Source organism: Tiliqua scincoides, chromosome 7 (assembly GCF_035046505.1).
Source record: "Tiliqua scincoides isolate rTilSci1 chromosome 7, rTilSci1.hap2, whole genome shotgun sequence".
Taxonomy (NCBI): Eukaryota; Metazoa; Chordata; class Lepidosauria; order Squamata; family Scincidae; genus Tiliqua; species Tiliqua scincoides.
The window spans coordinates 25,118,519-25,144,334 of NC_089827.1; the positions used below are offsets into that span (position 1 = coordinate 25,118,519).

At 43.0% G+C, this 25,816-nt stretch overlaps 1 protein-coding gene across 3 annotated transcripts in view; it reads right to left on the reverse strand.

The window, feature by feature from the left end:
* CCDC146 (coiled-coil domain containing 146) overlaps positions 1–25,816 on the reverse strand; it is an 85,939-nt gene that overhangs the window by 5,578 nt on the left and 54,545 nt on the right. For 2 of the 3 annotated variants that reach the window (XM_066633669.1, XM_066633667.1), the window contains exons 4-15: positions 25,499–25,708; positions 24,393–24,450; positions 22,980–23,156; positions 22,049–22,122; positions 20,613–20,840; positions 19,162–19,348; positions 14,340–14,435; positions 12,580–12,750; positions 9,294–9,382; positions 8,949–9,113; positions 5,847–6,071; positions 2,949–3,177 (exon numbers count right to left, since the gene is read on the reverse strand). In XM_066633669.1, the coding sequence (XP_066489766.1) occupies positions 2,949–3,177; positions 5,847–6,071; positions 8,949–9,113; positions 9,294–9,382; positions 12,580–12,750; positions 14,340–14,435; positions 19,162–19,348; positions 20,613–20,840; positions 22,049–22,122; positions 22,980–23,156; positions 24,393–24,450; positions 25,499–25,708 (1,909 nt within the window). The remainder of the gene's footprint in view (positions 1–2,948; positions 3,178–5,846; positions 6,072–8,948; positions 9,114–9,293; positions 9,383–12,579; positions 12,751–14,339; positions 14,436–19,161; positions 19,349–20,612; positions 20,841–22,048; positions 22,123–22,979; positions 23,157–24,392; positions 24,451–25,498; positions 25,709–25,816) is intronic. The other variant, XM_066633670.1, reaches the window with a different exon arrangement.

A 25,816-nucleotide genomic window follows, 5' to 3' on the forward strand; every position in this document is an offset into this window, starting at 1 on the left:
AGCACTCATAGAACTTATTAGTCCAGTGTTTCCCAAACACTGGTGGGTGGGTCAGGACCCACCAGTGGGTCACAAAAAGTTTTGAAAACATTTTTTAAACTTTGTAAGTACCCTGCCAGTGTGTAGAAGAAAATCATTAGCTGGTATGAGGTAATCTTCATACCCCAAATTACAATGTCTCATTTTCCGTTTTTCCCTATGGCATGCCATAGAGCATGTGTGAACCCTGTTTCAGATTTGTGTTGGCACAGAAATTTCGAACTGCACATCTTGTTCTCCTGTTCAGCCTTCTGGGTACCCCGGAATGATTGTGAGAAACAGTCCTTGAACTCCATTTCTAGGGAGAGTCAAGCAAATGCCCCCACACATATTCTATATGTAATGTCTCTAGCAGCCTCAGAAGCACAGGACACAAATATTATTAATAAATAATATAATTAATAAATACAATATTATTTCTCCAGTTCTCTTTTTTTTTTTTTTGCCTAGTGGGTTGTAATAGATTTTTAAATGTGAGTTCAGATGCTAAAAAGTTTGGGAAGTACTGTCTTAGCCAATAAAAATCCTCCCATCTTCCGCTCATTGCACATGATAGCAGTAATATGTTAACTCTAGGTAAGGTGTTTACATTAAATACCATCAGTCTTGGGCTATATGTGGACAAGATACTGTTTATACTGCTGGAATAAACAGGAGTTTTACTCCTGTTAATTACCCTCAGCCTTCCAATGAGGCCAGGTGGAGCAGTTGTTTACAATGGTGAATCAGGAGAGATGACAAACTGGTGGGGGATCCCCACACCATATACCTGCTCATTGCCTCCCACCCATCAGAGAAGAGCTCTGATCCTCTTCTCTGTACCTGCCTAGTAGCTTTGTCAAAATCAGTTGGGTGGGAACAAGCTGAGAGCAGGAAAAAAAGTCCTCAGTCAGTCACAGCTTATTCTTGACATAAATTTTAAATTATGCTCTTATTATGCTGGTCACAGCCCTGTACTAGACTGCGATGATGCCACATTTAATATGAAGGGTTAACAAGGGCTCTTGCCCTTCCTTTACAGTTTACAAGAGTTGAAAGAACTTTGCTCACTTGGTGCAATCCAGAAAAACCACAACCTATTTGCCAGTGCAGTGCTATTTATCAAGCCATCTATCTAACCTGAGGATGTTTTTCACTGTCAGAACCTGCTGCATTTTTGTACTGAATTTATTCTATTTCACAAGTTCACCTACTCTATCATACTTTTACACAAATATATCCAGAAACTGCAGTCAAATATTTCAAAGACTAGTTTGGAGACGAGGTCGTAGCTCAGAGGAAGAGCATATGGTTTTAAATGCAGAAGGTTCAAACCTTGGCATCACCAGGGAGGGCTAGGAAAGACTGCAGACTCTAGTCTGAAGCCCTGGAGAGCTCTTAACAGTCAGTGGGAACAAGACTGACCTAGATGAATCTATTGGTTTGGCATAAGATAGTTCCCTGCATAACATTCAGCCTCTCATATAGCCTTCTCATTAATAGCACACATCCTAGACTGTGTGCAACATTCTTTATAGCCTTCCTATTTATTTAACCATCAGCCTTCTTCATAAAGCTGCCTGCAAAATGCAGTTGTTCTTGTTGTATGTCCCATGGCCCTCACAGCAGCTGTCTAAAAAACAACATTCCATGACAGAACCTTCCCCGTTCACAATTCAAGTCTGTGAGTGCTAATGACAGCCAATTATCCAAACTGGTGAATACAACTCTCCCAATTTCATCCCATCTACTCTCATTTCACACTACCCACATTTAAACAAAAAATATGTATTTTCTGATTATCCAAATTGTTTATGCCTTTCTAAGGCCATCTGAGGAGCTTCTTAACTTTGTATTTCATAAATAATTTCTCAAAAAGATTAGAGGCATAGCACAGAACTGCAATTCAGTGATTCAGTTTCTTTACTATGGAAATACCAGCAGCCTTGATATGCCAGAAGTTAGAATTCTGGATTGGAAAGAACAGAAACTACATGGAAACATTTACTGTTTGCAGATAAGGTCAAAAGTAAATAAGCTTTTTTCAGAACAAAAGGAAAAATGTCCTAAACAGTAAGGAATCCTACAGTGTTTATTGTTACTTATCTCCAGAACCTCAAGTGCATGCTCAACTCTTCTTTGGGTTTCAACTCATATGTACATATGCATCTGGATTCACATCTGAAGGAGAACAGAGTCCTCCAACCTTGATCCATACTTCACTGTGTGGACAGATTCACATGCACACCCATCATGCAGTGTGAATCCGCAGCCTCAGGCTAATACTTATCTGTGACTAATAAGGGCTTTTTTGCTGTGATGTATACAGCATGTGCATATGGTGTTCCTAGGCAGCACCTTCCTTGTTCTTTTTAAACAATGTTGCGGGCTACTCCCTGTAACATAGCAACAGCATGGAAGCTCCACTGATGCAAATAGAATTTACTTCTGCATACTATCTGGATACAGTGATTTACATACTATATACTCATTTTTGAATGCAATGAAGCAGTCACAGTATAATGAGGTCTACAGAACTATCTTTGTTGTCAAATAATGATTATGCACAACAGAATTATGAGTATTGGCCTATTTGCTTACTTCTCTGCTGATGACTCATGTCTACAATCTACTACTAAGGAGTCCAATTCTGCACTGTACCTTTGGGTGTGGCAAACCTTATGGCCAGCTGCCCAATTCTATACTTTGGCATGCTGTATTGTTATTGTTTAGTGACCTAGAAGCCAGACTCACTGGTAGAGTCCTGCACCTGCTTTTAATGTAAATTAGAAACTATCTGTCAAACTATGTGCCAAATATAAAAAGCACACAGTGACTTCCACACTTCTACAGTCATGACTTTCATTTGTTTACCACCCTAAAAACAAGAATCCTACTGGGGAAAAAATAATATTTTTAACTGTACCTACCTGAATCTGAAGGACCACCAAATCAGCATCAAGGCCTCTTTTCATGGGCAGTGTTTTCAGTGATAACTCAATCTGCCTCTTTTTCTCAGTTAGCTTCATCTTGAGAAAACGGATCTTTTCATTCATCACATTAATCTCTATATCGCCATTTCGACTCATCATCTCCTGAATATTTATTTTTTCATAGAAAATGCAAACTTCTTCTTCACGCTCTATGAGCAAAACTCCACTGAAATGAATCCCAAGGTTAAGGTTTAAAGACAGAGTGTAAAGGACTTGACAGTGCACTGTATACATGCTTACATAGGACTAAGTCCCAGTATGTTCAATGTGACAGCCCAATCCTGAGCTCTCCAGCGCCAGAGGTATGTGCATACTGCTGGCTCAGGGTGTTGTGAACATTACATAAAGCAAGTTTGTGGCACCAGGAGAACAAGGAGTACCAGGGCTGCACCAGCACCAGTTGGCGCTGGGCCTCAGTGCCAAGAAGATATCACCAAGGAGCAGCAGGCAGCAAGTAAGGTTGCTGCTTGGCGGTGAGGCTTCCTGGAGCAGGAGGGAGGCAGGGAGGATCAGGACTGGGAGGGGGAAGGAGACAGCAGCAGAGTCTCCCTGGCTGCAGAGCCCTACAAGGCCACAGAGCCCTATATGGGTGTCCTCAGTTCTGCACCTGCTCAATAATGGGTGCAAAGTCGAAGAGACCCATTGGAGCTGCAGCGATGTTACCCAGGGTAAAGTAGGAAACTCTCCCTTACCCTGAGGAGACTCCGGCAGCTGCCTCACTGCCCACAGGATACAGCGCTGGCCAGTCCAGTGATTGAGTCCCTAATAAGTATGTTTTAGATTACAGGCTAATTCATTTTAATCTACTTCATTCAAGCAGCATGCTCTACATGTTCTCACACATTTAGCACTGGGACCCACTTTTTAGAATGAGAATCTGAAGGGACCCACAGGAAGTGATGTCATGACTGGAAGTGACCTCATCAAGCAGGAACATTTTAACAATCCTAGGCTGCAATCCTACCCACACTTACCTAGGAGTAAGTCCCATTGACTATCATTGTTAAAAGAATTATACATAGTAGCTGGTTAAAAGTACAGGTCTGTAACATTTCCCCAAATGCAGTCACATACCATGGTAGCATCAAGTCTATCAAAAATAAAATATTGAAATGAATGGGAACCTAGTGGGTCCCAACCTGCAGTTTGAAAAACACTGCTCTACAGCATGTACATCCTCTATTGTTTAATCACTGAAGGAAGACAGCTTTTCAGGGAGTGGGCCTTCCTGATTAGAATTCATCTCCTTTCTTAAAATTATGTTGACTCAGAAACAGAGGTCAGCCTGATTGGACCCATGTCATCAGAAGGTTCAGCTGGCCAAACTCCCTGAGCACCCCCGTACCAGGCAGTCACCACATATACCACCCCATTTGCCGATGGAGGTGGGATGACTGTTATCACATACTGTTATCAGCAAGCGGGGGGGGGGGGGGCTTGCAAGACCTCCAGCAACCAGGTGCTGGCACTGCTGAGGAACAAAAATATACAAACCACAAGACATGCTATGATTACAAGTCACAGTGAAACTTGTGAGACTTTTGTACAAACAGGCTGGTTAAACCATGATAAAATTATTGTCTTAATTTTTTAAGACCTGCATGCATGATTGTGAGTTCAGTTTTGGCTGCAATCCTAAATTGGGAGTAAGTGCCATTGAAAACAATGGGATTTACTTTTGAGCAGACATGCATAAGGTTCTGCTGTTAGTTACGACTCAGACGCAAATTATAAATTGTTATAGGAACATGACCATGTAGTCCATATGCATAAATATCCAGTATTTCACTTTAAGGTGACTCAGCATCATAGCAATTAACTAAACTGGATTACGTCATCCTGCTTAAAAGGTATCTTTGAAAATTATCTTTGAAAAGGTAATTTAATGTAGAATGCAATGAAACAAATTGCATTGGAATTTCTGTACTCTATCAAACGTTATGTCCAATTAACCAGAAAATGAAAACACAACTGCCTTATGGAACAAAAAGTGGATTTTCTTAACTCAAAACTGACCTATGAGACTGATTGTTTTGAGAGCCAATTAGGTGTTGTTATGATACTGCTTGGAACCAATAAGGTGTTAATATGAGTCAGCTCTCGTTTCTATGTATCATAATATCTCTACTAACTGGGTAAAGAGGGACCTTTTCAAGCGGTGCTCCTCTTATATTTAATAGGGGGAGAATAACAGTCCCTCTACAGCCCAACACAGTGTCTCTAACCAATAAGCAGCACGTTTTATTTATTTGCTTAATTAAATTTAATTTTGTCATGGGGGGCTACCTTATTTGACCCCAGATATGCCACTTGCTGGGGGAGGTGGCAGAGCAAGTGGGTGGCAAGCTGGGGGAGGCGGTGGGTTTTCAACCCGATTTTCACTTTTTAAAAAGCCCAGACATGATCTCACTTCCGGTTGTGACATCACTTCTGGGGCATCATTCTGAGCTCAGCATTGAGCTACATGAACATTAGCTATACCACTGCTTCCAGTCTGTTCTTTAAAAGGGAGTGTTCCCTCTCTCTGCACAGCACTAACTTGCAACCAGTTTAAGATCCCTTATCAGGAAGCTGTTTCATTATGCCTTAGCTGCTTTTTCCTTGGAAGGCGCAGGAATGACCACCCTGCATCCATTCCCAGGGAAACATTTATTAAACATCCTTATGCAGCTCCTCTGGTAACACCCCAAGTATACAGAAACCTTTATCGTCTCTGAGGGTGCCCCGGTTCACTAACGAGTTGTCCGATACTCAACAACCTGAGCCTGCTGTTAGTATATATGATGGTGATCCTGCAGAACCAACCCATGCCTTGCAGATCATCCAGCCTCGTACCTCTCGTTCCGGCGCTGAACAGCCCTTTCGTACTGCTTGCGCAACTGCACCATTTCTTCCTCAACACGAGTGAGCATGTTGGTGAGTCTTTCCACGTCCATCAGCTGCTGCTCTCGCTTTTCTTTCATCTCTTGGAGTGTCTGAAGAACTTTGCAGACATCGTTATGGATGCTATCTTTGATTGCCATGTTATTTGCAAGCTTCAGCTGATATTTTTGCAGTTTTCTGAAAAAATGGAAAATAGTCTTTACATACAATGTTTCTAGGAGTGCCCTTCGACAAGTCACTACCTGCCCCCACCCACCAAATTTCTCCTAAGGATTACTGAGGATCTAATTCCACATTACTATATGTGTGCGCTTTCCAAAGGTGTTTATTTTTTAGATGTTAAGCAGCAGCTGAATTGCACCCCATGGATTGGGATCACAGTGCTGGGGGGGGGGGCTTCTAAACCCTACTTTCCCACAGCAGTCCCAATCCGATTCCACACACGCACAGCCTGTTGCTATCTGCCAAAGAGAAAAAAAAACTTCATTTGAAGCACTTTGTTGCTTTCTTTTTCCATACTATTATTTTTATTTTATATAATACAAAATATTACAAAAGTCACAAGTTCTTGAACGACACAATCCTAACAAGGTCTACTCAGAAGTAAGTCCTATTGTGTTCAATGGGACTTACTCCCAGGAAAATGAGGTTAGGATTGCAGCCGAAATTAATAACAATCTCCTCCCTCTCAAAAAAAGTTAACATAGTATGGTAACAGGGAACGGATTGGGTCCAGTGGGATCAATGGTGCCAGCGCATGACGTATCCTATCCCCTGCCCCGAACCACTCCGCCTGCATGGGTCTACTTGGACTTGTACCAGCAATATAGTGGGTGCAGGTCCAAGTTGACCCATAGTAGCTGCTGCGGGCTTACCCTTGGGCAGGGGGACAAATGTCCACTTACCCTGGGGAGACCTCCAGCAGCCAAAATTCCCCTGCAGGATGCAACGTAGCCCATGCTGGCACCACTGCATCACCGCATGGAAATTTAGTTAGGATTAGGCTGCCCCTCAATGTTCCTTTTATTAAACAATTCCAACTACGCTGCATACATTCTATATATTAAACCAGGGGTGTCAAACATGTTTCAGACAGAGGGCCAAACAACATTCATGATGCCTGCTGTGGGCTAGTAGTGACATAATTAGGCAGGAAGTGATGTCATTAAACAAGTCATAACCAAAATCAAGCATTTTTCTCACTTAGGAACTCATTAGCTGCTAATGACAGAAAATATGCATACCTTGATATTTCAAGGTATGGGAGAGCCCAATTATCATGTGGGCTGCCCTTTCAGCAGTAACACCTCAGCACTGCTCAGCAGCTGAGAGCCTGAGGGTCAGATAAAAAGCTTCCAAGGGTCGTATCCAGCCCCTGAGCCTTATGTTTGAAACCCCTGTGCTAAACTTTTACATCCATTAAAGAAAAATTCTGCCCTTTACTGGTAAAAGGGGTTCTGTGCCCATCTATTTTCTTACAAATATGATTTTAGGTAATTACAACATCTTTCACAATGGTCCCATTCTGGTAAGCTACATTTTCTTTTTTAAATTATTTCAGAAGCGATACCACAATTTCTTTTACATTTAAAGCTAATCAAAAGTTTCATTTTTAGAGCTTACTAAGGCCACAATCCTATTCATACTTACTAGTTGGAGTTCATACACAAGTAAGGAGTAAGCCCCATTGATTACAATGGGACTTACTTCTGAGTAGACATGCATAGAATTAGGCTCTAAAGTATTTCCACTATGCTTGAGCTTATTTCACACATTCCTAGTTTAATATCTGAGCCAGCCATCCTCCTTCTGATCATGTACTGAAGTAGACATAGCTACCAGCTGAACTGTGCTGCAATAGCAAAACATTTGAGGTACTGCCAGTCCCCCTTTTGCTCTGTTCCCCTAAAAAGTGCACTAAATGCTTGCCTTTTGTCCCCTGAAATTGGTTTATCAAAGAGTTACTGCCACTTCTCATTTGCCTGGGAATGCCATGTGCTGACCTATATAGCTTTTTTTTTCCTGTTCCTGGAGGCCCATACCCATTAGACGTCTGCGCACACATGCATTCTTAGCAACCAGTTTTATAACAGATTTCAAGGGTGGAGGAGCAATGTTTCATTTGCGAGGGTCTCTTCTTATACACTTCCTCTGCTTCTGCTAAAGTTTGAGAAGCAGACGTGCAAGTGGCAAATTGCCTGGAACAGGCTGAGGAAACCTGGAATAATCTAGATGGGGATGGACATTCACATTATTATATATTTAATGCATTTTTATTCCTTTCTTGCTCCAAAAAGTTCAGGGTAGTTGTCATATCCTCAGTGGCCCCATCTCCACCCATGGGGGAGGCCAGTGCTGTAAGGATCAGGGTCAAATTTGTATAGTTTGTGCAATAAAGTTCTGTACTCGCAAGTATCTTAACTGCAAGTCTTTATGCCACAGGTGTGCTCTTGACAGGTATTCTTCCCCTCCTACATCTTCCAGGCAGGCTCCCACTTCTCCCCAGTACTTTTGTTTCACAGTGATGCCTGTCTGAGGTCGCACCGCTGTTTTAGGTGGCTGCGCAGGCTCAGCTGGTTCCCCTTTCCCCTATAGTTTGTCTCCCTTTTCCTCCTTTTGGTCTTCGTTCCTTTCTCCTTTTACCCTCTCATTCCTCCATAGTCTTTCCTGCTTCTTCCTTTCTTTGGCCCCACTGGACCAGTCGCAAATCCCTTTGTGTTGTCCCACTTCATCCTCTTCTCGCCCCCTCCATTGCTGCTCCCTGCTTCTGACTTCCCTCATGATTCCATGGTCTTCTTCCCTCATTTGACTCTTCACGTCTCCTTCCACCCACCCTCCACATCCTGTCTATCCCTGCTCTTAAACAAGTCCAGTCTGCCTTGAGTCTGCCTGGTCTCCAGCGCTCCTCTACAAAGACTGATGAGGCCTGGCCCTAGCTCCCCACTGAACCCATTGCTAAAGATGCTACAGAGTCCTGGGCTCAACCTGAAAGGGTTTAAAAAGTGGCACCTGCCAAAATGCCCTTTTCTAAACAATCGTTATCCAGATACTTACCTGTCTTTAATGATAGCATTATTCCTTAAGAGTTCCATATCATTATCCAGCATTTTAACCCTGTCTTTCATTTCAGCTGTTTTTTGGCGGGCAGCATGAACAAAATTTACCAGCTTGTTTCTCTCATTTCGTACAATGTCATACATTTTAGCATATTCTTTCATTCTGAAAACCAAAGATATTTTAGGCAAAATAAATGGTATGCACCAACAATGTACTGAGATACAAGAAGTTCATCACCAAATGGACTGAATCTTCAATGCATGTAATATATTTGTAGACCACTTATCTAGAATAACCTCATCCCCCAAAGTTTATATTAGATAAATACAAAATTTTCCTTACTGTCTCTGAATTGATTTTTGCTTCTTCTTATATTCCCTTATTTCAAAATCCTTTGTTTTTATTTCTCTAACGATGCTGTTCAGCCGTATCTGCAACAATAGTGAACATTTGGTTCTAAGAGTGGCAAAGATATTTCTAAAATACAGTTACACAAAGATTATTAATAAACATGCCTGTTTTCCAAAATGGAGAAACAATGGTGCCGTTACGGAAATGCTGGTTAAAAGGGTTCCAGAACAAAACTAGAACTGCTTGCTTGTCTGCACATGGAGAATTACTCATCAGCTGATTCACCTTTTGCTTTGGCATTTTGTACTGCTGAGCACAGGACAACAAACAAGAACACAGAAGCAAACGTGTTGACTGGAAATGGTGGAGATGAGTCCAAAGTGGTGGGCTGCATGCAGGCAGGTTGTGTTCACAGCTTCTCGCTAGCTAGCTAGTGAATGCTGTTAGCTCTGACCGTACAAATCACTTATCTGGAGATTTCAGTTCCACCTTGTAAGTGATAGGTATAGTCAAAGTGAACAGTGCTGGCCATCTGCTTGACACTGTGCCCGTCCTGCCATAGGAATCACGCACGCAGTTCCAGCTGACAGATGTTCAGACCCAGCCCCCCAAATTGCACATATAGCACCTGTCAGTGCTCACAGTTCATGGAAAAATCTCCCAAAATGTGTATGCTTGTTATCACTATAGACTGTAGAATTCTAAAAACAGTAAAGAAAAAGATTAAAACATATAAAATATTAGATACAAAGTATTGCTATCATGTGTTTTATTCATACAATGCATTTCACTGGCGATTCCAACAGCAATTCCCATAACAGATTTTGATTTGACAAATAAACCACTTTGATAACTGTGTTGAAAGCAGGATAGAAATAATCTGAAATCAGTATTCAACAGCTGCAGTGAAAACATGCAGAAGGCACATCTCAGGCTCCAAAATACATCTGGAAAAAGTGTATAAATGAGCTCTTCCCTGAGGGATGCACACACTTCTTAGGAAAAGTGCAATGCCACAAAAGATAACTGTTCCGGTTAATTTTTAAAGAATTTTGTTGATGTAAGGAATGAACAACTAGACCAGCGCTTTTCAACCAGACACAAATGATCTGCAAGTGCGCCATGGGAGTTTGGGGGAAGGTCATTTATTAGTAGGGCCATTGGTGAATATGAGCCCCCTACTGGCAGAGTGTGTAAACCCTGACAATTCTAAAGAAAAAAATGATGGTGTATCTTGACAATTTTAGCACCTTGTCAGCGTGCCATGAAATGAAAGAGGTAGAAAAGTGCTGAACTTGCCCGTTCCTGTATTGGGCCTAGTTGTTCATTCCTGATTTTTCAAAACATCTTACTGATTTTTGCCAGCTATCTCCTACAAGCCAATAAGGTAGTCAGAATAATTCTCTAGAAAACATGAAAGACAACAACAGAAAACAACAAATTGTACAAAAGAAATGGAGAAAGTCCATAGCTATCAACTGTACTTCTCAAGAGAATGTATGTAGGCCATCTCAGTTGGTCATCAAATCTTATCTTGCCAGTTCACATTCTTTGCCTCATACAATTGTTTTGCATTGTGACTGCCTAGTAAACTTGTAAACATTGGGCGCCATCCAAACCAACTTTCCAGCACTGAGGTAAGGGCAATGCAACACCAAGGTAAGGGAACTAACACTGCCTTACCTTGAGGAGGCCTCCACGAGTGCCCTCCCAACTGCAGGATGCAGCACATGCCCCTCTGGCACAGCTATGCCAGTGCTGGAAAGTTGGTTAGGATTGCGCCCATAATGAATATTGAATTTAGAGGCAGTACAACCCAGAACGCAGCCTCAGGCCTCTGCAAATTACCAAAGGGGGAGAAAAAAAAGCAGCCACTTACTAGGCTCCTTGCACAATTTCTTCAGGTGCAGAAGTGCAGGACTTCTGGTTTGTTTTAAAGGGACTAAATGAATGAAAACTCCTTTGTTCACATGGTCCATGTAAATCAAACCAGAAGTACTTCCATGCTTGAAGAAATCATTCCTGAAGCAAGGTAAGGAGGTGGGTAATTCACTTTCTGCTCACTTTTAGTGAGTGGAAGGTGGATCAGTGCAGATTGCACTTGTGGCAGGCTGGACGATAAAGGGCATCCTTAATCTGTCACACTCTTGCTCCCCTGCAATCTGCCACTGATGCATTCTGCATCATCACCTTGCCTACAGATGAGCCACCCCTTCTTAGATTTCTGTCAAGAAATCAGTGACTTATGTTTTCATAACAGATCATTTTGAACAGTGGCATTCACTGATGTTGGCATATGAAGCTGCTGATATTGTTGATTGCTATCAGAGTTCATATACTTTCTTTATTACAATATTTCAGGACAAAAACAGAACCAGGAATGGAAAGAAAAATAGAGGAGAGGCAAATCCATTTGTAACAGAATGATGCCACAACTTCCAGTATGGTTAAGGAAATATACTGGAAGCTTATATTGTACTACATTGTTATACATACCTTGCTGGTACATGTATCAGAAGATGGTCCTGTAAATTTACTCCCTTAATCTAGACTATTAAATGATAGCGTGGCTACATTCTGGGGCATTTGGTGGACCGCTGTGAGATACAGGAAGCTGGACTAGATGGGCCTATGGCCTAAGGCCTATGGCCTTATGTTCTTATGTACATTATTTATTTAGTTTTTAAAAGCCTTCTATTCTTCAGCATCATTCTTCAAGATCTTCTGTTTCAAAGTCTTGGGAGACCTTGGAACAGTATTGGAGGCCTCCAAATCTTGGCTGTGCATGATGAAAAGCTTCTGCGGGCTGGATGAAGAGCTTTCAGGGGCTGGATAAGGCCTGTGGGCCTTGCATTTGACACCCCTGTCCTAGAGCTTTGACACTCAGCTTTCTTAATAAACCATTAAAACTAATAACATTAGTGTTTCCCCTATATTCAAAAGGGAAAGATGGGATTAAATTCTTTAAAAAAATAAAATAAACAAACATCTTGCTGGAAACAGGCAATGAAAGACAATGTAACTTACCCAGTTTCACAATGCAATCCTAAATCTTGTAACTTCCCAGGGGATGTGGGTGCAGGAGAGGAAAAGTAATAGTTATATCACAGATAAACACAGACTTGCCAGTAATTTGTATCTGAAACTGAGTTTGAGTCATTTGCCCAATGATTAAAGCACACAGGCGAGTAACTACTGATAAATCAGAAATCTACTACCCATTCCAGCTAAGTACTAATACCTAATGAACTAACCCAATCATCTGTTTTCTTCTTACCTGAGCTTTTAAAAAATCCTTTGATTTTTGTTCTCTCTCATCAGCCTTGAGCTGAGTCATACGAATCAAGTTGGCTACATCATCTCTGTAATGTTCCAAAGCCTTAAAAAGTTGGTCTTCTTCAGCAACACACTGCTCTAGCATCCGTCCTTCAACATCTGTGGATGTTTTCTAGATTGAAACCAGCAGAAGCCACTTTAATACTCCTTGGGGTTGGGGCCAGATTTGCACTATCAATGCTGGTAGAGAGCAGCACTGCATCAAACCTCTCTTTCATAACTCTGTAGATCCAATGAGGCCTTCATACTCAATTTAAATGCTCCTGTTTGACCATGCTTTATCATCTAGTCCAGTGGTTTCCAAACTGTGATCTGTGGCTCTCCAAGGAGCCGCAGAAACCTGCCAGGGGAGCTGCAGTATCCTTATGGAAAACCCAAAGCCCTATACAATGTATAGAATTGTAGCCCTAGTGGAGAGCCACGGCCAATGACCCAATAGGTCAAGGGAGCTGTCAGCAGCTGTCAACGTTTGGGAACCACTGATCTAGTCAATGCCTTCAAGAGTAGTAGGTGCTGAACAGAACATCCATGTGATGCTCCCTTTGCCCTGAAGGTTTTCAAAAGTGCAGTGTGTGCCAGGAGTGGCAAAAGGGAGTCAGAGGTAGCTCAAGAAAACCTTTGTTGAGAAAGTGGAGCTTAAAGAAGGAGCAATAAATGATGCACAAAGGTGGAAGACCTTCAGGCACAAAGAGCAGCACAGCAGGGGAAAGGCAACAAAAGGGAACAACAGTAGCTTGTGCGGAACCATGGGCAGTGGTGTGGCTTGGGGGATGGACTGGGATGAACTGACCCAGGTGCCAAACCCCACGGCAGTGCAGGGGGATGATGGGCAAGCCACCTTAGCCCCCATCAAGTGGAGCTCTGTATTGCATTTGATGGCAGAAGAACCCTTCGACCCACCCTTGTGTCTGATTAGCAGCAAATCACCCCCCTCCCCGGAAGCTATTGGAGGTGGCACCAGCAACGCCTGCCACTAGTGAGTGAAGTGCTTTCATGGCCTGTTCTTAAGCTCATCCTTTCCTGTAGCCCCTCTGTTCAGGCTACAGAAAGTCTTTCCTAGCTATAGCCTTTTGCCACAGTCTGAACTACCTATATCCTGTTCCTTTCCCCCTACTGAGCTTTCCTCCCTACTGACTTTCTCCACCTTTTCTCCCTACCTACCCTGCATTCCGAAACTTTTGCTTCCTTTTCCTGAATTTCTCTGGGAATTTGCTTTGCCCCTTCTCCTTCTAAGGAGTTCCTCTCTCTTCCCTTCTCGTCCTCCTTCCTTAAGGTTCAATTGCATGTCAGTGATAGAATTTTCCTTGAAGAGTTTAAGAGCAAGTGTGTTAGTATAGCAAGTCCCAGTTCAAATCCCTTGTTTGGTTCTTGAGTACATTTTAGTCCATTTTGGTGCACCTTTACTGAACATGATTTTTTCCTCCTGTGTGCACAGGTTACTTGTGTTTTAAAAAGCACTGCCAGTAACAAGGTTGATACTTTATTTTTTTAGTCTTATGGGCTCAAAGGTTATGGGGGTCAAAGATTCCTTTCAACCAGAAGAAGGGAACCTTTGAATGCAACCTTTTTTTGCTTCTCAGTACCTTAATGGACACTTTTGGAGAGAAATGTTAATCATAATATGTTTGATGAAGGTTATGTTTATACTGAGAGAGAAGACTAGCTAGAAAAAGCATGCAGTCAAGAACAGCAATCACTTACCTCCTGGGTTAGATTTCTCTTAGCTATTTCAACTTCTCTCTGTAGTTCCCTTCGTCTTTCTAATAGTGTCCCATCATCTTTAGGAACAGCATCTATCTATAAAAGGAAAACCAGATACAGGTCAGATATGCAAAGGAAAGAAACTGGTTCTTTTCATGTAGCAAATACTTCAAAATATTGTCCTTAAATTCACATTGAAAAACTGAAAAATGCCAGAATTTAGACACAGAGTCCAAATGTTTAGAGCAGGGGTTGGTAACCTATGGCCCATGGATCAGATCCAGCCCACAGCCTCAAAAAGAAATAGAATTGTTGCTGCCAGCCCCACACTTGCAACTGCAGAAGCAGGGAAGAGGCAGGAAGAGCTTACACAGTCTCAGGATTATGCAGTCTTAGATTGCAAGCATAGCAGCAATCATGTCAAACAAAGGTGCCACCCTTGCTGATGAAAAGGCTTGGAGCTATCCATTCACAGACATGGCCTCAGGCCCCTAAGTGGGGGAAGGTTGCCAACTGCTAGAGTAGAGGTCTCCAAACCCTGGCCTGGGGGCCAGATGCGGTCCACAGTGAGCCTCTATCTGGCCTGTGAACAGCCTCTTGTCCCCTGAAAGCCTCTGGCCCACTCGAATGAACATGACCAGAGCTGTGCTCTGATTGCATCTGGAGAGTGTTCTGAGGGCCAGAGAGGCTGAGTGAATGAGCTCACTCATTCATTTATTCAAACATCTAAGTTCTATCTCTAATTTATTTGTTTAAAATTTATATTTAAATTTTCTTTTGGGCCCTCAGCACTGCGCCAGATATTTCATGTGGCCCTCTGGTCAAAACGTTTAGAGACCCCTGTGCTAGAGCAAGGCTTCTGAATTTTACTTAAGGACAAAACCTGAAAAACTATTATTGCAAAACATAATAGTTGTTTCAGTAATTACTGCTACAAATCACATATTTAGCAGCAGTTGTACAATCTCAGTAGGAAGTTATATCGATTGACTCCCCCTCTCAAAAGAGCCAGAAACTACACAATAACAGATACCTGACATGTCAGGATCTATATAACTTGTGTGCTATGTAGCTTGGTGGCTAGATGCCTTTGGCATTGGTAACAGGTGGCCTGCCTATATAGTGCCCCCTACTCTACCATTTCTGTTCTGTGCATCAGTTTGGGGTACTTCTGCCAGCCTGCAGCTGTTAATCAAAGCTACTATTTCAAATTAATGTCAACTCTTGTTGTCACACTTAAGGAACTGGGTTTAAGACAAAAAGTTTGCCCATGACTGCCTATCATTTTACAATCCATAGAAATATTTACAAGAGGATAATTTTCCCAACAAAGTATTTTAGGCTCAATTATTCTACTTCAGTGAAAGCAAGATCATATAGCCCAGACGGCACTTTCATGTACAATGAACTGCTGTCCTGGCTATGAAGGATTGACCAGAAGCTTGGAAAGTGTATGCACCTTTTTTTTAAAGGCACAACTGCACTGTAAGCAGTTGTGCAAGAGAATCCTGCATCAAACACTCTGAGGAAGTGAAATAACTGGTTTTGGGGTTATCACACACAGAACTGCTTCTGTCATTTCTGTGATTCCGTCAATGCTTACTCATACTATATGTCTCACATGAGTTTTTGCAGTGGAGTAACACTGGGAGCAGCATTTGGGGAAATAAGCATTTTTGCATAATTTTCTACTAATGCTGAATATTCAAAAATGAGCATTATAGTTGAGATAAACCTATCTTTACCATGATTTCTAAGATAGAGCAAAAGGAAGCTTTTTAAAAAATTTAAAATAGCACATGGGGAAGCACAATTGGGCTCATGACCACAGTGGGGGCAAACTAATAAAGCTCCCCTTCACCAGCTATGGTTTCACCCTCTTTTTCAGCTTCCCATTTGCTATTTACAAACTATCCAATCAATCAAATTGTGTGATTAAGTGAACATCTGACTAGATACAAGTGTGTGCCCCTTAGCGACGTTCTGGATAACTCCGGGATCGCATACCTGATGACCACATGTGGTCACGCGGTCATCGGGGGGGCGCACTCCCCCACCTGCTGAATGCGAGGGGAGGGTTGTCTGAGTCTCCCAGAGGCAGTGCATGTCTGCGTGCTGCCTCTGCAAGGCTCACACTGAGGGAAATTGCAACTCTTGCACGATTTCTGGGTTCCCCCGTGAAAACAGGAGTCGCACGAGAAATGTGATTTTCCTCTGTCTGAGCTTTGCAGAGGCAGCATGTGGATGTGCGTTGCCTCTGGGAGGCTCAGAGAATCCTCCAGAGGGGAGGGGAGTGAAGCATTGTGGTCCCAATCCCGTCGTTAAGTGCCGTACGCCTGTACTAAGATTAATTACAAATTCTGACCAGTTTTTGGTACCAGATAACCCAAGATTATTCGAGAGGGTGCCATAGGGAATATGCACATCTCACTGTTTTCAGTTCTTCTCTCCAGTGAGCTCACATCATAAAATAATAGAGTTGGAAGGGACTTAGAAGGTCATCTAGTTCAACCCCCTGCCTGTAGCAGGAAATCCTCCTAGAGCATCTCCAGCAGAAGCCTGTTGAGCCTCTGCTTGAAGATCTCCGTGCGTGTGTGTGTGTGTGTGTGTGTGTGTGTGTGTGCGTGTGTGCGTGCGTGCGTGCGTGTGTGGAGGATCTACCACCTCCCACGGCAATCTGTTCCACTGCTGAACTGCATACTGTCAGGAATTGTTTCCTGATGCCCAATCGGAATCTCGGGCAGTTTGTACCCATTGGATCTAGTTCTTCTCTCAGAGGCTGTTGAGAACAAATTTGTCCCCTCTTCCATATGCCCTTCAGGTATGTAAAGAGCACTATCATATCCCCTCTCAGCCTTCTCTTCTCCAGGTTGAACATACCAAGTTCCTTCAACCTTTCCTTGTAGGGCTTGTTCTCTAGCCCTCTGATCATCCTCATTGCTCTCCTCTGAATCTGCTTCTCTTTGGCTGCATCTTTCTTAAAGTGAGGTGCCCAGAACTGGACACAGTACTCCAGGTGAGGGCTGACCAACACAGAATAAAGTGGAACCACAGCTTCTCACAACTTCGAAGCTACGGATCTGATAATGTAGGCAAAAATTGCATTCGCCTTCTTTGCAGCCATTTCACACTGCTGACTCATATCCATCTTATGAACCCTACAACTCTGAGATACCTCTCAAATGTTCTGCTGCCAAGCCAAGTATCTCCCATTCTGTACCTGCGTATTTGGATATTTTGGCCTATGTGCAGAACCTTGCATTTGTCCCTGTTGAACTTCATCTCAGTGGCGTTGCGAAGGGGGCACAGGGGATGCGAGCCACACTGGGTGCCACGCACAGGGGAGTAACACCATTAGTAGCCAAAAAATTTTAAATCTTGATATTTGCGAATAATACCATCATGTTATATATCAACTGATGTGTAATTTCATGAGGATGCAGTGAAACAAACCACGTTGAAATATCTCTATTCTACCAAAAGTTATAGCCAAAAAACCAATGGGATGGGGTAATAGTGCATCATTACACCCATTGCCTGGAGCATTGCACCACCCACTGCATGGGAGGAGATCTATTATGGGGGTGACATGCTGGTCTCCCACACAGCAAACCTTAGTGACACCAGTGCTTCATCTTATTCATTTCAGTCCAGTATTCCATTTTGTCTAGGTCTTCCTGAAGGCTTCTACTGTCTTCTGTTGTGCGTGCTACTCCTACTAGCATGGTGTCATCTGCAAATTTGATGAGGCTTCCTTGTATGCCTTCATTCAAGTCATTGATGAAGACATTAAAGAGAACCATCATCAGCCCTTGGCTGTACATTTTGCCAGCACAAGTTTGGAAGTGACCTGCTGCATTTATTTAACTTGACAAAAGTGAGGTAACCATAATAAAAGAATTTTAACATGATTCTCCTAGAGATTTGTTACAAATAAATTGACTTGACTTCATTAGTTAAGATCTTTCTCCACTCTCTGTTAGAGATATCCTGTCATTTCATCTTAAATGCATGTATGATTCTACCCCTTTTCCCCTCCTCTGAATCCATGTATTAAAATTTTAGCAAGGAGACCTTTTTATTGAGCAGAGATTCAATATTACCTCTAATTCTAGGTGAGGACTCTCAGGAAAAGGAGCAGTGAATCTGAATGCATTAAAAAAGGATGGCTTTATCCCTCCCATTATTTGGCACACCTCTTAATAAAACAGTATTTGCTAACTATAATGTCCTTTATCAGGTAAAATCCATTTCTTTTCCCATAGTTGTCTAGCCCAGGCAAGGCAAACAGGAACATAAAAAGTTGCCTTCTAATGAGTCAGATCCTTGGTCCACCTACAATACAATTCTGTGCATGTCTACTGTATTCAATGTGTGTGTGTGTGTATTCAATGTGTGTATACTGTAATTCAATGTGTGTATACTGTATTCAATGTGTGTATACTGTGTGTGTCCACTGTATTCAATGAGGATTACTTCCAGGAAACTGTGTATAGGATTACAACCCTAGGGCCCAATCCTATCCAATTCTCTAGTGCCAGTGCAGCCGTGCCAATGGGGCATGAACTGCATCTTGTAGTGGGGAAGCAGTCACAGAGGCCTCTTCAATGTAAGGGAATGCTTATTCCCTTATCTCGGGGCTGTATCGCATCTGCACTGGTGCTGGAAACTTGGATAGGATTGGGCCCTTAGTCAAGTTGTGCTGGTTGTAGGTTTCCGGGGTATTAGGCAAGATTTTTTCTCTGCCTTATCTGGAGATGCCGAGAATTGAACCTGGACCAGAAACAATATATAGGATCGAAGAAAACTGAGTCATACAGACCTCTAAAAGGATTCTCTCATGGTGTAATTTAACTTGCTCTAAGCCCTCCTGAGCTATTCTCAGTTGCATCTCCATCTTCTTAAAATTTCTGAAGTCTCGTTCTCTCTCTCTTTGCATGCGACTCAAAACATCATGCAGTTTTTGTTTCATCACAACACAGTTACGGAAACTCATTTCTAAACTGCCCCTATGTGTTTTGAAAAACAAAAAACAAAAAAAATAAAGCAATATTGGTAGACATTTCATAGACAGAGGATAAAAAGAAACTGGCAGCAATCAACATGTGAAAGTAGCATTGTGTGGCCATCACTGGGCAGCCCCAGGAAGGCGCACAGCATGATTTTTTTCCCCCAGGGGTTGTTGGGAGCTATAGTTCCATTTCAGTTCCAGCACCAGAAAAAAAAAATGTGCTGAAGTAAGGAGCACACCAAGCTACCACAACCATGGTCTCTAGCCCTTTCCCCTACTCCAGAGTGTTTCAAGTGCCTTTGAACTGGCAAAAGGTGAAGTGGAGGTGGTAAATGAAGCTTGGAGTGCTTGCTGCCTCCATCATTGCCTCTTCTTTGTACCACGGCAAACCTGGAGCTGGGAGAGGGGAGGCAGCAATAGGCAGCAAGGACTGAGTGTACACGGATACTGTGGGAGTGGACAATATGAGCAGTCTCAAAGACTTGGGGATTTGCACATGTTCCCCTGGAATGTGTTCTATCTTCAGACCAAGGTGCATTGGTTGGACACTTATGCATTCATTTATGCAAGTTGCTACAATTAAGCATGAGTTTGTTAGGCAACACTTGCAGGTATTGTACTTGAGATTTGTGTCTTGTCTTATACTACTATAAAACCATATTTTAATACTTTGACGTGCATTTCATATATGCATTATCCTTATTTGTTGTTGGTTTTTTTTAGTTACATGTATTAAGTTCTTTTTGTGTCCTGGATTTGCAGCTGTTCTCTTGTTGCATGTTTTCGACAGCAGCAGCAAGACTATGGAATGTATGGAACTACAAGACCTGTACGGCTGCCTCATCTCTGGCCTTTTGGTAAGCAGCTAAAACATGGCTTTTAAAGGCAGCCTTTGGCTTTAATTTATTTTGCAACTCAATATAAATGTTATTTCAATTGTTTATTAATATTGATATTTTAAACTTAGTAATTATAAAGTTGGTATTTACAGGCTACCTTGAGGGAAGTCAAAGGAAAGGCAGGATATAATTGCCTTAGGGCACAATCCTAACCAACTTTCTAGCACTGATATAGCTGTGACAATGTGGCATGCACTGCAATGTGCAGTGGGGAGGCAGTCAAGGACTCCTCCTCAAGGTAAGGGCATGTTTGCTACCTTACCTTGGGGCTGCATTGCGGCTAAGTCAGTGCTCGAAATTTGGTTAGGATAGCACTCTTAATAAAATAAATAGATAAATATGGCCCAAGATTGTAAAGCTAACCTTTCTGAGATGGCACTCCCTTCATTCTCTCTGTTAATTTCATGCATCTTAGTAAAATTGATGAATTCTCGCTCTTTGCTTTCGAGCAAAGCTTTTTTCCCATCTAGCTCTTTCATCACATCTTCCTTCTCCTCTGTCGCCTCCTCAAATTTATCCTCAAACTTTTTAAGGGTGTCATATATTTCTTGGGTTTCTTCTTGCAGTGCTATCTTCTTCTTTTCTACTTCTCTGTGAACAAAGGGAGGTTTTGCTATCAGAAAACATAGATTTCTTTTTCTTTGATCACTTCCTGTGTATTGGCATTACCTTTCGTACTCCAGTAAAAATCCAATGAAAATTAATTTCAAAATCAGAGTCAAGTTGATATTTTAAAGCCATGACATCAAGAAAAAGCAATTAAGGGCACAACAGGTAGTTCCTGGCAACCTGCACAGTTCTGTACTGTTCCTGTGTGGGAACTCATTTCTGGACTAATCATTCCAGGGCAAAGTAAGAAATATTCCAGAAGAATATTTTTAGCAGCCGGGCAGCCCAATACTATCAGGCTTATGGCCCGTGCTCTAGTCTTATCACTGGCTCTGTGTGTTATCAAAAGTGCCGAAAGGCATGCTGGCACCAGTGGTAAGGCCACAGCACATCGGAGAAGTGCTGAGCAGTGAGTATTGCTGCCGGTTGGTGGCAAGGCTTTTTGGGACGGGGGAATGCGGGAGAGGGTAGAACTGGGAAGGCGGAGGGAGGATTGGACCAGGAGGGGTGGAGACAGTTGTAGAGGCTGCCAAATCCAAAAACCCCTCCTGAGTCACAGAGACCAACATGGGTCTTCTCAGTTCTCTGCCTGCTCAGTAGCAGGTGCAACTCGATATTGAGTAAGGGAACTGCTGCTCCCTTACTCCAAGAAGACCTCTGGGAGCTTCCCAGGCCACACAGGATACAGCAGCAGCTGTTTTGGTGCTGCTGTCTTCCTCGGCACTGGGAGAGCATTGGATTGCTCCCTTAGTTTTCTGTCCTGATATTGATAACCAGTCAGATTAAAAAGACAGATGTTTATTTGTTCACAAAGAAATTGTACACCAAAAATGGTGACATGCTTCCCCCTTTCTTCCCAAATATTCCAATCTGGAAAAAATAGGCTTATTTATTTTGCTATGTAGACCATTTTGCGAACTTTGTTGTTGCTGAAAAGCAGCATATAAATATTCTTAATAATCATACATTTTAAGAACAATTTAGAAGTCAACATGATCACCCAAACTGCAGTGTTATTCTACTGTTGCAGGGGAGTCAAAGTAGAAGATATACTGCTACAAATATTTAGGAAAAGGAAGTAAAGGACAAGTGACTTAAATTCAAGCAAACAATAGCTGGCTATTGGATTGTGCAGTGGGCTGCTATAAACCTGTACAATATTGGGCAAACAATCTGAAAAGAAGACATACTGTTTTCTGCGGCTTATTTTCTCAACTTCCTTTCCAATTTGTATAGGAATGGATTGAAGATGGACTAGGTCATCCTAGTGATAAAAATGAAAACATCAGCTTACATGGATCTAAATTCTACACAATGCTTTTAAACCTAGAGAACATTAAAGATGCGTTGGCATAATGGCGTTGGCATAATGAGAAAAAAGAATGGAGTCTAACAGCGCAGTCCTGAGCTGCCCAATGAGTGGGGCTGCAGCGGTGCTGAAAATGGCTGCCGCCGCATTCTGTGCACTCCAGGCAGCCGCCGGTGGCTCCTTAGAAGAAGGGAACTTTCGTCCCCTTCCCCTGGGTAAAGCAAGTAGCCCCACAATGAGGCTACTCACCGCCAATCCAAAGGTCGGCTGTGAATCAAGAGCCTCCATATAGAGCAGCGAGCCCAACATGGAGGTTCTGGATCCAGTGGAACCTTGCTCCACTGGTCCCACCTCCCTCCCTCCCCACTCCCTCCCCCCAGAATGCCTTCTCCTCACCTCCCCCCTGCTCGGAACGCCTCCTCCCCACCTCCCCCCATGCCCCCCCACTTACCTATCCGCTGCTCAGCAGTCCATGAAACTGCTGAGTGGTGGAGCTTCAGTGGCTGCCCGGCAGTAGTCCAGCACTGGCCAGTGCTGGGCTACCACTGGCACTTGCCCACTGCTAGGGCTAGCAAATGTGCCTTATGGCACATTTGCGACAGTGTGCGCCAGCAGTAAAGCAGCGCGCATTGCTCAGGATTGGGCCCTAAGTTCATTTCCCTCAGACAGAAAACTGCTGCCTGTGTTCAAACTTTTTTTGGCCTCTTCTCTACATCATGTTAAAATGTAAGCGCTTTGGAAAGCAGCCCCTTAAGCAGATGCACTCAACAGGCACAGAATTACACACAATTATACACTTAAGCCCGCTTTACTTTCAGCTCTTCTTGCTTCCGAAATAGTTCATCAAGGTCTTTCTGATCCCTAGTCAGATGCTTTTGCCTTGATGACAGATCTTCCTTCAGTGCTTTAATTTCTTGCCTCCTGTGAGTTGTTTCTTTACGGATCTCTTCACAGCTGTCCTTTAGGACCTTAATTCTCCGTTCTGCATCCTTTAAAAAAAAAAAAACAAAGCTCAGTGACCTCATTGACTGATACGTGGAGTGCAGTGACTGCAAAATCATGAAAACCTGGTCATTCTGAGATACATGCTGAAAGGGTTATTTATATATACATGCAGGGTTGTAGGTTGCATACATGTTCGTTGACCTTTGACACTACTGCCCATTTAGCTTTCTAGTATATCAAATCTCGTGGTATTTTGTTATATTTGTTCTGCGTATTACACTTGTTTATTTTGTTTTGGGTCAGTAATCTCCTCAGAAACAAGAAACAAAAAAGGAGGGATGAAATACATGGGATTAGAGCAGGGGTGTCCAAACTTTTTGGCAGGAGGGCCACATCATCTCTCTGACACTGTTAGGGGCCAGGAAAAAAAAATAATTTACATTTCAAATTGGAATAAATTTACATAAATCAATATATTTCCATCCAGAGATGCAACTTATATGACTGAATGAGGGTCTTGTGATAGCTCAAGGCCTATAAAAGGCCTCACGCAAAGTAAGGACGGCCTTTCCTTTGCTGCTGCTGTTGCATCACACACATGAAACAGCAAGCAGTGGTGGGAGCCCTCAGCCTGCAGGTCACACGAGAGGTCAAACAGTCACCCTCATGCTGACAGCAGCTGCGTTGGGCCAGCACGGGCTCCAGCAAGTCTCCAGAGGGCCAGAGGCTCATTGGAGACCAGGGGCTTCTCACAGGCTGGACTGGGAGTCCCCGAGGGCTGCAAGTGGCCCCCAGGCCAGGGTCTGGGCACCCACGGATTAAAGGAACTGAGACGAAGGGCAAATGGAAGAAGTAAGTGGCAGAATACTTGCTGACACTCAGGTTCAATCCTTGATATCTCCAGGTAGGGCAGGTTTGCCCAGCTGCCCTCTCTCTCCAGACCAAAACATTTGGTGCTACATGGGGAGGAAACCTCTGCCTAGGTCACCATAAAATCTTCAAAGAGTAGTAGACAGAAGAACCAGAGGACTGGCAGGTGAAACACCTGAGGTCAGGAGAGTGAATATTTTCCACCCTATCAACACCCTAAAGCTTTTAATTACTTATCTAGTTTTCGTTTGTTTTTTTGTTTTTGTGAAAAACAGGATTATGTCAGTGTTGGTTGTGGTTTTCCCAAATCTTCTGCATGTCACAACAGAGTGATATGTTTGCATTTGTTCCTTGCTCCAGCCAACTGCACCCAATTTAGGTTTCTTGGGTAACATATGCATCATACTTACACTAGCTTTGGGGATTCTACAATACTCTTTTTCAAGAAGTTTTTTGTCTTCTAGTAAACTGGAGGGGAAAAAATGTGCATAGAAAAAAAATTTAACAAGTAGTCCAGGTCAATAAGGTGATTGTATCAAGTATCTGAAGACAAGTATTATTAGTATGCAATTCAGGAAAAATAGAGGCTCAAATTCAGAGCTATGAAATGGTTACTGAAGTGCCATAATTCTAGATGGGCAGCCCAATCCTGAGCTGCCTGGGATGCAGGGTGCCAAAAATGGCTGCCGCCGCATCCTGCATGCTCCAGACAGCTGCTGGTGGCTCCTTGGGAGAAGGGGACTTTTGTCCCTTTCCCCTGGCTAAAGAGAGTAGCCCTGCAATGGGGCTACTTGATTCACTGCCAATCAAAAGGTCAGCAATGAATCAAGAACCTCCGTGTTGGGTGGTGAGCACAACACAGAGGCTCTGGATCCAGTGGAGCAAAGCTCCACTGGTCCTCCTCCCTCCCACCCCACTCCCTCCTCCCAGAAGGCCTCTTCCCCCACTCCCCCCTCCCTGCCTTCCCCCACTTATCTGTCCGCTTCTCAGTGGTCTGCGTGGCTGCGAAGCAGCAGAGCTCTGGCGGCCACCTGGTGCTAGGGTCCACAAATGTGCCTTACAGCATGTTTGCTACAGGGCACACTAGCGGTAAACCAGTGTGCACTGTTCAGGATTGGGCCCTTACTCCTCTATAACTACCATATGTATAAAGACAGGTGCCTAGCATTCCAGGCCATCTCACAGTGAAACTATTAAACCGAACCCAAGGTGTGGTCTTGGAGATGAAGGGTAAAGGGTAGAGCATGTCTGATTCTTCAGTCGTAGAGTCTAAGACCTTCTGGTTCCCTCTGCACAGCTGAAACGTCAGGGGCACAAACAGGTCCATATACCTAGGCTAATCTCAAGGGTTCCCGTTCAGCAACCAACTGGTCAGTGCAAGCCATCACAATCTGCTTTTCATTCTGTTGTTTTTCACTCATCCCCATAAATATTTAGGTTCCAGCCTTCTGGTTGCCTGAATAACATCCTTCCAATAGTCTGTAATAGTATAGAAAACAACTGACACATTACCTACCTGTTCAACTTGTACTGTATCTCAAACTCTCTTTCTTGAATTGCATTATATTCATTATGATATCTCAGGTACTGCTGCCTCAGTTTAGACAACTCTGAGGTGGATTCCTCTGGGAACTGTTCTGCTTTCTCCAGCTTCTCTTGCTGCTCTTCTATGATCGCAGTGAAACGTTTGGCATCCTGTAATAGCTGAATCTCTGATTCCTGCAAACTAAAGTAAAACAAAAGCTTTGCAGATATGTATATTTTTAAACCACCAGTTTTCTGACCTGACAAGCTTATGATTAACATTTTGGCCAAGGAAAGAAAGAAAAAAAGG